Source organism: Talpa occidentalis, unplaced genomic scaffold, assembly GCF_014898055.3.
Source record: "Talpa occidentalis isolate TD23 unplaced genomic scaffold, MPIMG_talOcc4v2.1 talOcc4.12, whole genome shotgun sequence".
NCBI lineage: Eukaryota > Metazoa > Chordata > Mammalia > Eulipotyphla > Talpidae > Talpa > Talpa occidentalis.
The window spans coordinates 79772293-79786242 of record NW_023601212.1 but is presented as its reverse complement, the minus strand read 5'-3'; the positions used below and the strand labels follow the sequence as shown (position 1 = coordinate 79786242).

General features: G+C 46.3%; 1 protein-coding gene across 5 annotated transcripts in view; it reads left to right on the top strand.

Annotated features, from left to right (window-relative positions):
* Positions 1-13950, top strand: part of CUX1 (cut like homeobox 1) — a 320905-nt gene that overhangs the window by 166326 nt on the left and 140629 nt on the right. For all 5 annotated transcript variants that reach the window (XM_037506894.2, XM_037506893.2, XM_037506891.2 and 2 more), the window contains exon 4: positions 10227-10305. In XM_037506894.2, the coding sequence (XP_037362791.1) occupies positions 10227-10305 (79 nt within the window). The remainder of the gene's footprint in view (positions 1-10226; positions 10306-13950) is intronic.

The window sequence follows — 13950 nt, the reverse complement described above, 5'->3', positions numbered from 1 at the left end:
GTACCTATCTAAGGTCACAAAGATTCACAAAGGTTTATTACACTTGTGTTTCCTAGTAAGAGTTTTGTACTTTTTGCTTGTACAATTGGGCTTTTAATTCATTTTGAGTTAACTTCCATATACAGTGTGAGGTAGGGGTCTGAGGTCCTTTTCCATGTAGATAACCAGCTGTCCCAGCATCAACTGTTGAAAGTCTGTGCTTTCTCCTGCAATTGTCTTTTCACCCTTGTCAAAAATTAATGAAAATAAACCATAAAGGTTTATTTCTGGACTCTTAATGCTATCCCACTGATCTACATGTCTTATATCAGTGTCACAGTCTTGGTTAATTTAGCTTTGAAGTAAGTTTTGAAATTGGTGTGTGTCCTGCAACTTTGTTGTGGTTTTTTCTTCCAAGATTGTGTTGGCTATTTTGGTTCCCTTGTATTTCCATAATAATCTTAGAATCAACTTGTCAATTTCTGCAATGAAGCCAGCAGGGATTTTGATAGGCATTGTATCAGACCTATAAATTGATTTGGGACTTTTGCCATTTTAACAGTAGTAAGCCTGCCAATCCATGAACATTTCTTAATTTCACTTTCAGACTTTTTATGGTTAGTATATAGAAAGACAATTGATTTTTGTATATTGATCTTACATTGTGCAACCTTATTAAATACTTTTTATACCTTACATTTATATGCATCATACCTTAAATTTTTAATATATATTGCACCTTAAATTTACACATATATGTGTGTGTGTGTGTGTGTGTGTGTGTGTGTGTGTGTATAAATGTGTATATCTATGGGATCACAAAACACTGTTTTAAAAATCTCAGGTAGACATTCATCCTTAGCAAAGCCTTTCACACACTTGCTGTGATTTACCTGGGGGGAGGAGAGGGTATTGCCCCAGAGGAGAAGCTAGCACACAGCTAGCTGACACCTTCTCACCACTCCTTACACAATTTTATTGAAGGAATGAACAAACTAGCAAAGGAGACAGGCAGTCAGCACCTACCACCTTGAAGTTCTCTGCTCTTTGCAGTTTTTCCTGCAGGTAAGCTGCGGTCTGCCTTCCTGTCTTCCACTTGTTGGTTCTGGCTTTGCACTGAGAGAGAGGGGAGCTAATCCTTCTTCCCCACAGTAGGCCTTCGGGCCTCTGTTGACAGCCAGAATGTCAGATGTGTGTGAAAGGGCTTTGTCAATTGTGAAGGCAGATAGAAATGCTTGTTGCCATTTTTATTCTTTACTGCTACATGCCACAAATCTATGCCACAAATCTCCTCTTCTCTGTGACCTTATGTGCTCGTTTTCCCCACCCATTCTTCATGGCGCTGTCTTCTCTCTCCTGGACTTGTGTGGTGCTCTTCTCTCAAACTTTGGGGGAGGGGGAGTTAAGGATACTCGGGTCATCCTACGTAAGAAGCAACTGTGTCCCTGCCCAGGTCTACAGTGCTCTGCTTCTTTAACCGAAAACACCCTACAGGATTTATCCACCATGCTTTGGGCAGTGTTGAGGTTTCTAATAAGCTCTTCTTGGTTCTTTGCCTCGGGAAGTATTTGTGAACATGATTCTTCTTCCTCACTGCGCTCCATCTGGGTGTCAGGAGTCATGAAAAGGTGTGACCTTGGGTGCCAGAGCTGCTTGCTTTCAACCTCCCTTCTCTCGATGAGGTTCCAGAGGTGGCCAGGATGCTGGGAGAGGTGCTCCCTGCACCGCAGGGTGCTCTCTGGACTCTTGCAGGACTCATGGCAATAGCAAGACTTATACGTTGAACAAAGGTATCCTCAGAGGAGACTCTCCAGGCTCTCTGCTACTATGAGCTTCATGAAATATGTCCCGTCCTTTTACATGGCTGTGCTTGGTTAAAATTAGAAATAGAATGCTGTGGCCTGAGCGAGCATCTTCCCAGGATGAGCCCCTGGTCATTCTCTCCTGACTTCTAGTGTTTATTCCACGTGGCTCTTCGGGTCGTGTTTTGCTCTTGAAAGAATTCTGCAGGCAGACTGAGCATGAGACAAAACCGTTCTCTCTCATCCCTGCAGCCTTGCTGAGCCCTGGTGGCCTGTAGTCCAGCAGAGCACATTGATTTGAACATTCTCTTAATGTTCTATGTTTATTCCTAAATCATTAGCTTGTAAATTCCCAGGGTAAAGGCTAGTGGATTGTTTCTGAGTGTGCTGTTGCCATATGGTGTCTCAAACGTTTGAATGTCTCCGTCCCCCAGGACTTTAAGCATTTTGACTTTCTGCTTTGTTTGATAGCTGATGGTATAGTGGAAAAAGGATGCTGAATTTGGGGTGGCTGGGGAAGGTCACTGATGTGTGCTCGGTTTCTGTGTACTCCAGAGTGTGCCAGATACGTAGTATGGAAGGTTCTCACTTTCCATCATTGCCACAACTCAGCAAAGGAATTATCCACTCAACTGATGAAGAGACCAAGACTTAAATGGTATAAGTAACCTGACCAGCTCATCCTACAGCTTCTCTAGGGCTGCGTTCCTTCAGGGCACACCATACCAGCTCTGCGGCCCAGCTCCCGGGTCCAGCCCCATGCTACTCTGCTGGGTCAGCCTGTGTCCTTGGGGATTGCTTTAGGGCCTGATTCTCAGTGACTCGGTCCCTTTCTGCATCTGAGAGGTGCTCTTTCCATGTGATGTCTCCTTTTCCAGGACTGACCACTGCTGTGGCTTTGATCTTACAGCTTCTAAGATATATTCTCCCCACTTGCAGACAAGGAAACTAAGGCACAGAGAGGTTAGTTCAGTGGTTCAGGTGGCGTAGCCATGTTTGTGCTGGAGTCTGGGATTCAACCTTGCTTTGCCCTTCCAACACCATACTGCGGCTCTTGGCTCTGGGCAGCACTACCCACCCCCTACCTCACCCCCCCCCCACCACAACCTCCCACCCCGTGCATGGCAAGACCCTGGTGACACCCAGAAAGATGAGTGCTTGCCATGTCAACAGTACATAGCACTGTTGTTTGGAACCTCCCAGGCCCCTGTAAAGGCCCACTCTTATGTGTCTGCGCCTTAATGTGGCAAGCCCCCCCCATGGCCCATGGCAGTGGGCACCGCTGGCCAGTGAACCCCATTTTGCACAAAGCAGCATGATTCTCACCTTTGCGGGATGTGCAGGGGTTGTGGCTCTGGCTTCGGTCGCCCTCAGGGGTACTTTGGAGCCAGCAGTGAGCAAACGGAGCATTGGGGTATGTGTGGGGGAGGGGGGACGATATAGCAGCTGCAGAGGCTTCTGTGCTGTCCACATTCTTCTTCCATAAGTACACAAAGCCCATGAAGGGTCCTTTTTCCGTTTTAGAGGGGACGTTCCCTGACAAGTTCGTTTCCAGCCTAAGCCCCTCCCCTCTCTTTCCTCCACTAAGGGCTGCCTTACCAAATTTCTGTCCCAACAAGGGCAGTTCACTCTTTCCCAAACCAGAGAGGAGCTTGGTCCTCATGACTCCTGCTCTGTAACAAGACAATACTGAGGTGGACAGTCAAGCTGTTGTGAGGCTTTTAATTGTAGGAAACTGCCCTGTTCTGCTCTGATCTTCCAAAATGATCAGTAGTCACAGAATTCGAGACAGGTTTCAAGGACTCCCTTGGCGTATACAATCCTCTCTACCTGGAATCTACCTTCCTCTGGCCAGCACTTCCCAGGCAGCCTCCGCTGTTCGTTAGAACTGGGGCTGGGGCTTGGCCTTCGACAGACAGACAGGGTGGTAGGGAGGAAGCCACGGGCGTGACTCACTGTGCTAACAACTCAGGTGGCACCAGGGCCAAGCGACAGCAGTGCCTGGGGAAGGCAGGAGGACAACCATGGAGGGCACCCGGACGGATTTGTGAAGGGAGAACTGGGCTCCCCCGTGAGCGTGTTCCTGGCCGAGGACCTCCCTTAAAGAACTGGGTAGGCAGGAGGGATTGTCCAGTTGAGACAATCAAGGCTTGGTGGCAAGGCATGGTCAGTGGTGGGATCTGCTGGGAGGGGACGTTGCTGGGTGTGCAAGAGCTATGTTAGAACTCCAGTCTGGATGGTAATCTCGGAGTGAGGGAAGCGTAGGGCAGGGAGGCCACATAGTTCTTCCCGGGCCCCGGGATGATGACCCAGGATCTCCGTAGAGGGCACATCACACTTCTTGGCAAGGAGACAGTTAGAGACCCGCTGGTCTGCAGAGTCCAAAATAAATGTCAGGGAGAGGGGCATGGTTACAATGAAGGCTGAAGCCTCAAAGGGGCAAAGAGTTTGTAATTTTCAAATCAATTTCCGAGTCCAAACGAGCAGGTCTTCTTAACTCGGTGGTGGTCAAGGCAGTAGGAAAAGAAGGATTTACACATTTGCACGTAATACATTGTTTTGTCCTTTTTAAAGCAGAGTTTCTTCTAGTCAGAATTCCTGCATTCCTCCCAGTTTCCTTCCTTTGAAGAAACTATAAACCCCTATTGAAAGTTGAATAACAACCCCCAAAATCCCAATCCCACTAATGTCCTGAGTTACAGCTGGGTGAAGGATTTTCTGCAGGGAATATCATTTAAGATAAAAGCAGATCCTTAAAAAGTTGTAGCCACCATATTGGAAGTGTTGCTGAAAAGGTGGCCTTACCAGGTTAATTCTTCTACAACTGAGTGGCAATTCCTTTTGTGGAGTAACTGATGCTTTGAACATGTGAATTCTCCTCTGACTCTGAGGTCTTGAGACTTAATTTCAGTGGGGCTTACATGTTTCTCCCTTTAGCCATGTCACAGGTCAGTAACTATCACCAGCACTAGAACTCGTTTGTGAATGGCTCTGCACTGCTTCACACCTTCTGTCTCATTCCATCTTCCCAAGGCCCCTACAAGGCTAGCATTCTCATCAATCCTTTCTGGAGACCTAGAAAGTAAAATTCAAAGAGGTAAAGGGTATGTGACTGTCTCAGCATTCCCAGATCTTAAATGCAGTCTCCCGGTTTCAAATCCAGTGCTCTTACATTATCATACCCCCACCCCCAAATATAAGCAATCAGGCTTCAAAACAAACAAAATTCCTTTGACTCTCAAGATATTGGCTTTTTATTCCCTAGTTTTATTTTGTGTTATCTTCTTAGAGATGTGACTACCTCTTAGGTTTGTAGTAGACAGGTTTACTAAATCATGCTGCAGTAACAAGCAACCTCAAATCTTAGAAGCCTATGGCAGCGAAAGATGATTTCCCATCCACATTACCTGTTGACTCTTCTGGCTGTGGCACTGGTGCTGTTATAGCACAGGTGTTATGACTATGGGCAGAGAGCTGTAAGAGAGTGTTGCCTCTTATAGGAAGGGCAGCCAGAGAGTGGGCGTGATGCCTGTGCCACTGGCACCCAAAACCAGGACATGCCCCTCTGCTATACCCAAATAGTTGAGCACACTCTCACCCCTTCTAAGTTTCAGGGGTCCTGCAGTTGATTTCCATGAACTTGGTCTCCAAACCTGGCCTCGGAGCATCTTATACTACTGGAAGAAAATAGTGATTGTCTGAGGGTTAGAATGAAATCCCGTGAATATAGACAATCCCCTTTGACTTGAAAAATCACAGTACAGAAAACCAAGCTCAGCATTAAAAAAGTTGTAATGTTGCTAAAAGGATAACTGTTGAATGCAGGAAACTTGCAGGGGAAGAAGCCACAGGGCACCTGGCTGAGCCTGGCTGCAGGGCTCCACTGGAGTAAAGTGCTCTGGGCATGCGCGGTGGGAGGAGACGCTTCCCCAGCACTGGCCGCAGCCAAGTGTCATCGGATCACAGCACATAATGCAAATGCTTACCAAGGGCTCCTTATATAGTAAGCATTTTTATAAAGATTGGAAATTGAACACCACTTCTGTGGTTAAAACAGTTGACCAATTTAGGTAAATGTAATTGATAATAAAAACGCATTTAGATGCCTAGTGTGTACTAGTCGTTGGGAGAAAAGGCAGTCAGAAACGTAGTGTGGGCTTTCAAGGAATTCAGGATCCTCCTGAGGAAACCTGATCTGCTGTCCTGGAAACTTGGGGACAATCCCAGAGGGTGAGGGCAGTGGCCCGAAGCAGAGAGAGAGGATCAGAGGAACATTCCAAAGAGGCGCCTTCCAGGCTGCTGGGAAATTGCTCCTGTGTTCAGGAACTGGGAGTGACCGGGTGTGGCTAGAGTGTGAGGCAGGGCAGGAGGCGAGGCTGATCCCTGGAGCAGAACAGGTTCTACCCCAGGCCAGGGCTGAGCACTTCACGCAGTGCTTCTCTCTTTCTGCCATCAGCACCACCTCTGTCCTTGCCATCCTCAAATTTTTTAAGGATTGGGGATGTGGAACAGAATCTCTGTCTCAGGCTCTCTTTGCACATTAGCTGGCTAGATTGTCTCACCTTCCTTACTAATTTCAACCATCTGTGCCTTCAGACCTCACCCCAAACCTCTTACCATTCACAAAACTCTTGCCCACCTTTGGGAGGCTGCCATGTGGAGCTTGGGTTCACGGTCTCATAGGCACACAGCAGGCAGGCTGAGCTCCTGTAGCAGGGAGCAGGGGCGGTGGACAGACAGAGGGTGTGCAGAGGAGGATGAGACTCTCTTTTCCTCCCTCACTAAATAACAAGGGAAACAGACTAGGGCCTGAGTCCCGGGTACCTGAGGTCATGACTCACTGTCAGGCTGTCCTCCCTGTTCCCGGCACTGAGCCTTTGCCCACATTAGCTCACCTGCCCACCTGCCCAGGCCTGGGAGGTGGACACCCCATTGTACAGATAAGTTGTCCACATCCGACCCCAAACTGAGAACCCTGCCAGCGGAGGGAGCCCAGCACACGTTCTAGGGGAAGTGAGGCTACCCTGAGTCCTAAGCATGGACAGGTCTCAGGGGCAGATATAACAGCAAAGGGTGTCCCAATCAGTGAAAGCTGGGAATGGGAAGTCATAGGCCTCGGCGAGGGAAGCCCACTGCATCCTGGTGGAAGAGAGATCCCGTCTTGGACAAAGGCAGGGGCATAGGGTGCATAGAAAATATTGGGATTCCCAGAATCAACAAAATTCTTCCAGATTTGAAAATACTTACAGAGGTCTCAGGGGCATCTCATCAGGCAGAGCCTCGGCCACTCTGGAGGACGCCTCGCCTCTCTTAGGAGACATGGTCCATGACTTAATGAATTAACTAGACTCAGTAGCCTGGCCTTGCTCTCTGCAGGACTGGGTTTGAATTTCCTTGCCTTTGTGGAAACCGGGTTGAGAACATGGCTCTGAATCATAGTTCCTGTATGCATGGAGTTCTTCTTGGAGTTCTTCCTGAGTGGGCAGCTGTCTCTTGTGTCCACATTGCCCCTTTTTATGAAGACATGGTCATATTAGATTGGCACCATCCTAATGACCTCATTTTAACTTGGTGACCTGCAAGGCCTACCTCCAAATCAGGTCACATTCATAGGTATTAGGACCTCAGTGTTTTTGTGGGGGATGCAGTTCAACTCCTAATAGTCCCCAGGAATGCTATGTAGGTACTGGCCCCCACCCCCATGTTCCCCTCAATAGGCTAGATAGGAGAGTGAGGCCAGAGTTTAGGGATCTTTCCAGATGACATCCTTGGCCCATCACAGAAGCAACTATCCTTTGTCCCTTTAGTCAGAACACCTGGGAGAAATGGACCCAGGTGAGCCCCATGGAAGAGCCCCTGTGGGTATGCAGGGGTTTGGGGAGCTGCCTGAGTATTCGCTGGGCTTCCTAGTCCCATGGGCACCACGCTCATAGGAGGTAACAGGAAGACCCAAATCCTGGCATATGCCAGACATCTGGAAAAGTGGCACCAAGCCCACTTTTGGTCTACAAATCTGTGTATGTGGCACTTAGGGACAATTGAAATAGTGCTATTAAGACATTTTCCAAGTTTTATAATAGGCATTGAAAAAGATTTGCTATGTTACATATGGTTGAATTTCAAATACACACACATATGTGAACAGCTTTACTGAACTACAGTTCACATACCATATCATATAACTTGCCTATTTAAAGTCTCTAGTTCATTGAGTTTTGGTATATTCAAAGTTGTGCGACCGTCTCATAATTAATCATATAATATTTTATCACCCCAAAGGGAAATCCTTTACCCCTAGCCATCATCCTCTGAACCCCCATCCCCTGGTCCCCAGCCTTAGACAACCACTGATCTACTTTCTGCCGCTATGGTTTGCCTGCCTTTGATTCAGAAGGACTGCAGATCAGGCAGAGGATGGCTTCCAGTGATGAGAGGCAGAATTACGACTTTCGGTACTTTTCTTATTATACAATGAATGTACATTGCCACTAACCAGAGGAGGGGGGAAATGTTAAAAATAAAGAGAAAACTAACTCATCGTATTTAGGTAATCCTTATGAAAAAATACTCTGGCAACTAATTACAACCTCAATTTTTTTTCTTTTACCTATTTTTTTTCTTTTAGGTAACACTGGTTTGCCTAACTGTGTATGACTCATAGGAATAGGCTCCTCCTCAGTTATTGTGCCTCATCACCCACCCCAAACCACCCCATCCCTTTGTCGTCTATCACTGGGCCCCTCCCCACGGCGTCCCTACCCCCATCCTCATTGAGGAGGTGGGAGGGGAAATAGGTCTGAGTCCCACACAGCCAACTGAGTAGGAATTTCAGAAAACCACTTGTTAGAAGTTGGAAATGCTCGCTTTGTACTTGTTTGCTCTACGTTGGCCTTCCAAAGACCCCCACGTCCCCCTTCTTGATGTCTTCCCATCCTTAATCGGGCGACCTTGCTCGGCCTTTAACAAATTGTTGGTTGACTCAGGTGAGAGGCCCTGTAATTAAGCCATATCCTCTTGCCTCTTTAATAACATTAGAGACAGAGAGTATAATTCTGAGAGGGGACAGAAGGAATCTGTAATTTAGTGTCCTTTTCCTGCGCCAGTGTGAACTTAGTGCATGTAGCATCTTGCATGCTTCAGGTGTAAAAAGTGATCCGTTGTCTCAGCAAGTGTGTTTTGTGAGCAAAATACATAGTGAGTTGATCCAACAATTGGAGACTCTTTGGATGTATGTCTGGCTTACTTGGGAGTTTCGCACGTCACTGACCTTTGAGGGATGGACCTAATGTGGGAGGGAAGCTAGCTCAGCTGGGTTATAACCAGACAACCCGATCCTCGCCACCATCACAGAAACTTGCCAGTTGCCTGAGCTGGAAATATGGGCACCCCTTTCTTGGCTAGCCCTGTACCTCTGTACCTCACGTCAACTTAGTTTGATTGCAGTCTTTCCGCTTGCCTCCTCTCCTCAATCTCCACTGCTCCTTCCCTACACATTTCTCACCTGGGTGAGGATATAACCTCTGTATTTACCCACTCTCTGACCCCTTCCTGCCTCCTCCCACTCTGACTTCTGCCAGGGATGATGGTCTTCCACCTCATGTACACTGATGGCCTTTTGTAATCTGACCCCTCAGCTGTCCAGTCTTTCACTCACAGCTCCTCCCCATGTATCCGTGTTCCCACCCCAGCAGGCCTACAGACTCCCTGGTGTGTTATAGCCCTGTTCAAAGGCTCATAATCCGGATTCCATGGATACAACACAAGTAGACAATGTGAGTGTTTTAATATCGAGTGCACACCTCTGTGTGTGTCTAAAAGGAAGGTCCTTGACTTTCATAAAATTCTTAAAGAGGATCTTTGAACCCTCAGTTTTTTGTGCTCGAGGGACTGAATGTGTTCTCTTTCTGCAGTGCCTCACCTGTCTGCCTAATGAACTTTTCTTGAAGAGTCCCCTCAAAAGTCACCTCCTTTGTACTCGATGTCCCTTTCTTGCTGTCCCATGGCTCTGCTTGCCTAGAACTTCCCAGCTAGAACTTAATTACTTGTTTACATGCCTGTTTCCCCTACTGGACCACAAGCTCCTGGAGCCAGGAAATGTCCCTTCTCTATTGCCACCTTCAGCACCGTGTCTGGCATATTTCTCCCTGGAAAGCCCACACTCAGTTGGGTGATGGGACTGAGTGTTGAGAATGACATCATCATCTCAGAGCACTGCTCCTGCCTTGTTTACCCTTGTTCACCCAGATTAGGAGCTGAGTCCATGGGGTGGCTGCTCAGGTTTGTAGGCGTTTACTCTGACAGGCTCAAGGCCAGTTGTCTGGCATCTATGTGGAAAAATCAGACTTCATTTGCTGTGGGAACTTAGTAGACATGTAATGATTTTTTAATTACCTCTTGACAAATCTTGATCTCTTGGTTTCCCTTCTTTCTTTCATTCTCTTTCAGATTGATGCACTGAGTAAAAGAAGCAAAGAAGCTGAGGCAGCCTTCTTGAATGTCTACAAAAGATTGATTGATGTTCCAGGTAAGCCCATGCACTTAGAACCCACCAGTGGGTCTTGGTCTGGTGAGTTGGTGGGTTTCCAGATTGTTCTAATCAGCTTTCCTAAGAGAATTATACTATCAATGGCAACTTGCCTCAGAAACTGGTGTGTTCTGGGGACATGAATTCTCCAAAATCTAGACTTTGGATGGGCATGGAAATTAGATGCACAGTGGTTAATCTCATAATCTGTAGTTGGTGCAAATATTTGGAGCTACTTTTCGATTTGGTATAAAATGCTACATTTTTCACAGAAAAGAAATGGAAGTTGTGTATGTGCTGTGCAGGTGTTGTGCATGTTTATGGCCTTGGGCTGGCCATTCCTTATTCAGGAATGGGCCTAGCGGTGCACCTGGAATCCCTCCCCTTCCAGGTCATCCAGGGATCAGTGACCTCTGGCTAAATCTTTCACTTAAGTATTAAAGCCGAAGAGCAAGTGGTAACCCCATTAGCGGTAACCAAACATATGAGTTGTTTCTTCTGTTACAGGAATTGAATAGTTAAAATTAATAATGTTTTCTATGCATTTGGAGTGATAAGATGATGGCTTTCCATTCCTTATTTTAGAAATCAGGGTGGAATATAGGCACCTTAAACCCCCACCCCCACCCCCTGTCTCTTTGGTTCTATGTTCCTAGGTGCTCTACTCACCTAGATTCTGTGAGAGACATGATTGCTAGGTCCTAGATCGGTTCTGAAAAGCCTCAAATCAGAAAATTAGGAAAGGCACTTGAATGTGCTCCTCTGCTGACCAAGGAAACCAAATTACCACACCCCTCACCTCTCCACCCATTGAAGTTGCACACTTGCCCTTATTAGTAATCCTGCAAACATCCTGACATTACTTGCTTTAACAAAGCAAGGTAGAAACAGGTCTTCTTTGTATCTGAATTTGTGTTCTAATTCAGGTGCACTGTGGTATTTGCTGTCCTCTTGGAGGGACGTTAGTAGAGGCCATATCAAGCAAGGAGCTATGGAAAACACTTTTAACAGGGAGTAGGGAGATTCATGTTCTCTTGTTGTGAGGTCTTGGCCACATTTCTTTTTCTCTCTGTACATCAGTTTTCTCACCTATAACATGGAACAGGATGAGAGGACAACCTACTGATGAAAAGGGTTTTTTTTTTTTGTCTTAACCTTTTGCTGTCTTAGAAACTTATCCAGCTCTTAATTGCAAATTCTAGCCTTTTGATTTTTTATGAGAGTTTGTATCTGCCTAGGGGTTCCCTGAGGGCTCTGATGAAGACTCATGAGAGGCTCCTTCACAATAGACAGACTATTTGATGCCCAGGGTGCTCAGTTTCCCAGGCATCAGCAGCTTGTGGGCCCATTTACATTTTATTATGCAAGTGCGAGTTTTGTGTTGGTGACTTTAGTTGAATGGAGGCTGGTTTATCTTGTCTTTGATAAAAATCCAAAGGGGCTGTAGTTGCTGTTTTTTAAAAGCCGCTTTTGAAAGTTTAATTTGCATCTGTGTTCTCCCTTAGTGAAGTTTCTCAAGTGGGCAGCCACTTTAACAAGTTGTTAAGATTCTTTTTCCGCAGTTATTTTCCATCTTAATTTCCCAAAGGAGAAAAAAAAAGACTGGTTTTCCAATCAATATGGCTCTTTACCTGAGCAGACCTTATTCATGTACATATATAATTAATTTTTATAGTATTTGATCTTTATGGGGTTTAGTCTTCTCTTTTCACATAATACTGTTCCATCAGCTTTTTTCCCACATTGGTGATATTCTTCATATTTGTCATGTTTTGGCTGGATAATTAAAGTTTGTGGTTTAAATTTGAGATGGTCGGAGCAAATACTGTTTGACATTTTCTATAATAATGAAAGTCAATCACAGTACATCTGCGTATCATGTACAGCACTTTTGCCCATCTCCCAGGTTTTCTTTCTCACAAATGCTGTGGCCTAACCCAACAAGTTACTTGAAAAGCAGACTTGGGGCTTGGCGCGCTCTACCCATGTTTTGAAGTCTGCTTATCGCTCAGATGAAGTAATCCTGCGGCTGAGGCTTACAGGAAGGGTCTGGTCAATAGCACTGCATTTACTGACAGTTACACAGTGGGGGGAGTCAGGGGCCTTAACTGTCTGAGTGCTTCAGGCTTCAGTCCATCTGAACCCAGAGACATAAGTGGGGTGCTTTAAGTTCTTCTAGTTGGCAAGAACCAGTAGTGGGAGCTATTTCAGAAACATGAAATGTGCTCTTTGGCATACTGAGACAGGTGCCTCAGCCCTGTGTCTGGGCTTCTCCAGGAGCCGAAGAAGTGCTGACCAGCCAGCCCAGGGAAGAGGTGGCACCATAGTCCCACCAGCACAGACTGGCATTAAAAGCAGCCCTTTCTGGAAATTGTGTATTTATGATCTGCTGGCCCTACTAGAATGTAAGCTCCCTGCGGACAGCCTTGCTTTATCATGCTGTGCCTAGCACCTGGTGCAGCACCTGGCATGCCACATTGGCTAACTCTGTTACCCAGAGCTACCCTGGAGTCCTCCACAGCAGATCTTATCAACAGACAGGCTAGTGACTCTGAAAGCTTTATTTCGACTCCCTGTTGCACTCCTGAGTGTCAACCTGCATGTCCATTTGCCTCCTGGACACTCCCACCCAGAAGGCTACTGGGCACCATTAAGCCCCCCAGTGTGTTTCTGATGGAACAGTATTATGTGAAAAGAGAAGACTAAACCCCATAAAGATCAAATACTATAAAAATTAATTATATATGTACATCACCACTTTCCACCCAACTGCTCACACCAGAGCACCGGGTCACCAAGTCCTGGCCCTCTTAACCTCCAGAATGTTCTCACTTCTGTCCACTTTTGCAACCTAATGTCTGCCTCCATCCCGGAGTCAGTCCTTCTCTCTTGCGTCTTCAGTATTTAGATGTAAGTCTTGGGATTTGCAGGTCTGAATTATCCAGGTTGTAGGCAGGTTAGGCTTCTTTCCACTAATTACTTCTTAGTTCTTCAGATTAACTTGAGACTGTTTCCTGGCCTCCCAGGTCAGGCTTAGGTGCCCTTGTCTCACATGCCCTGCTCCCAGCGCCCTGTGCTTACCATCTTAGCACTCCAGGTATGCATCTGTTCTCCTTTCTGGCTAGACGGAGAGATGGGGCAGTATGATATTGCCCCTAGTTATTTCCCTTGTGACTACCCTGGTATCTGCCTCTTAGCAGAAACTCAACAAATATTTGTTGAATGAATGAATAAATGAACCGATCAAAATTTTTTCTTAAATGCTTTCTGAGTTTTCCTGCTCTCAGGCTTCAGTTATTCACATTGAACCACCCTCTTGAGATTGACATTTGCGTTGAGGGAGCTACTCTGGAGCGTTGTAACAACCTAAATTGCAATAGAACAGAATACACTTTCCATTGAGTTGTAGCAGTTTAATAGCTCTCTGAACTCTTATTTTGCTTTGGTGTCACTCTATAAAAATTTACCTGCCTACATAGACATTTCTATGACACTTAGCATTTGGGGTTCATCAAATTGGCACATGTGCTCCAGAGACCTTTGATTTTGTGGCCAGTACCGACGCCCAGAATCTGTATTTGGTCCAACAACCGTCCTGTTGGCGCCCCACGCTTTAACAGCAAGCACCAGGTGTGGGGTCTCCCT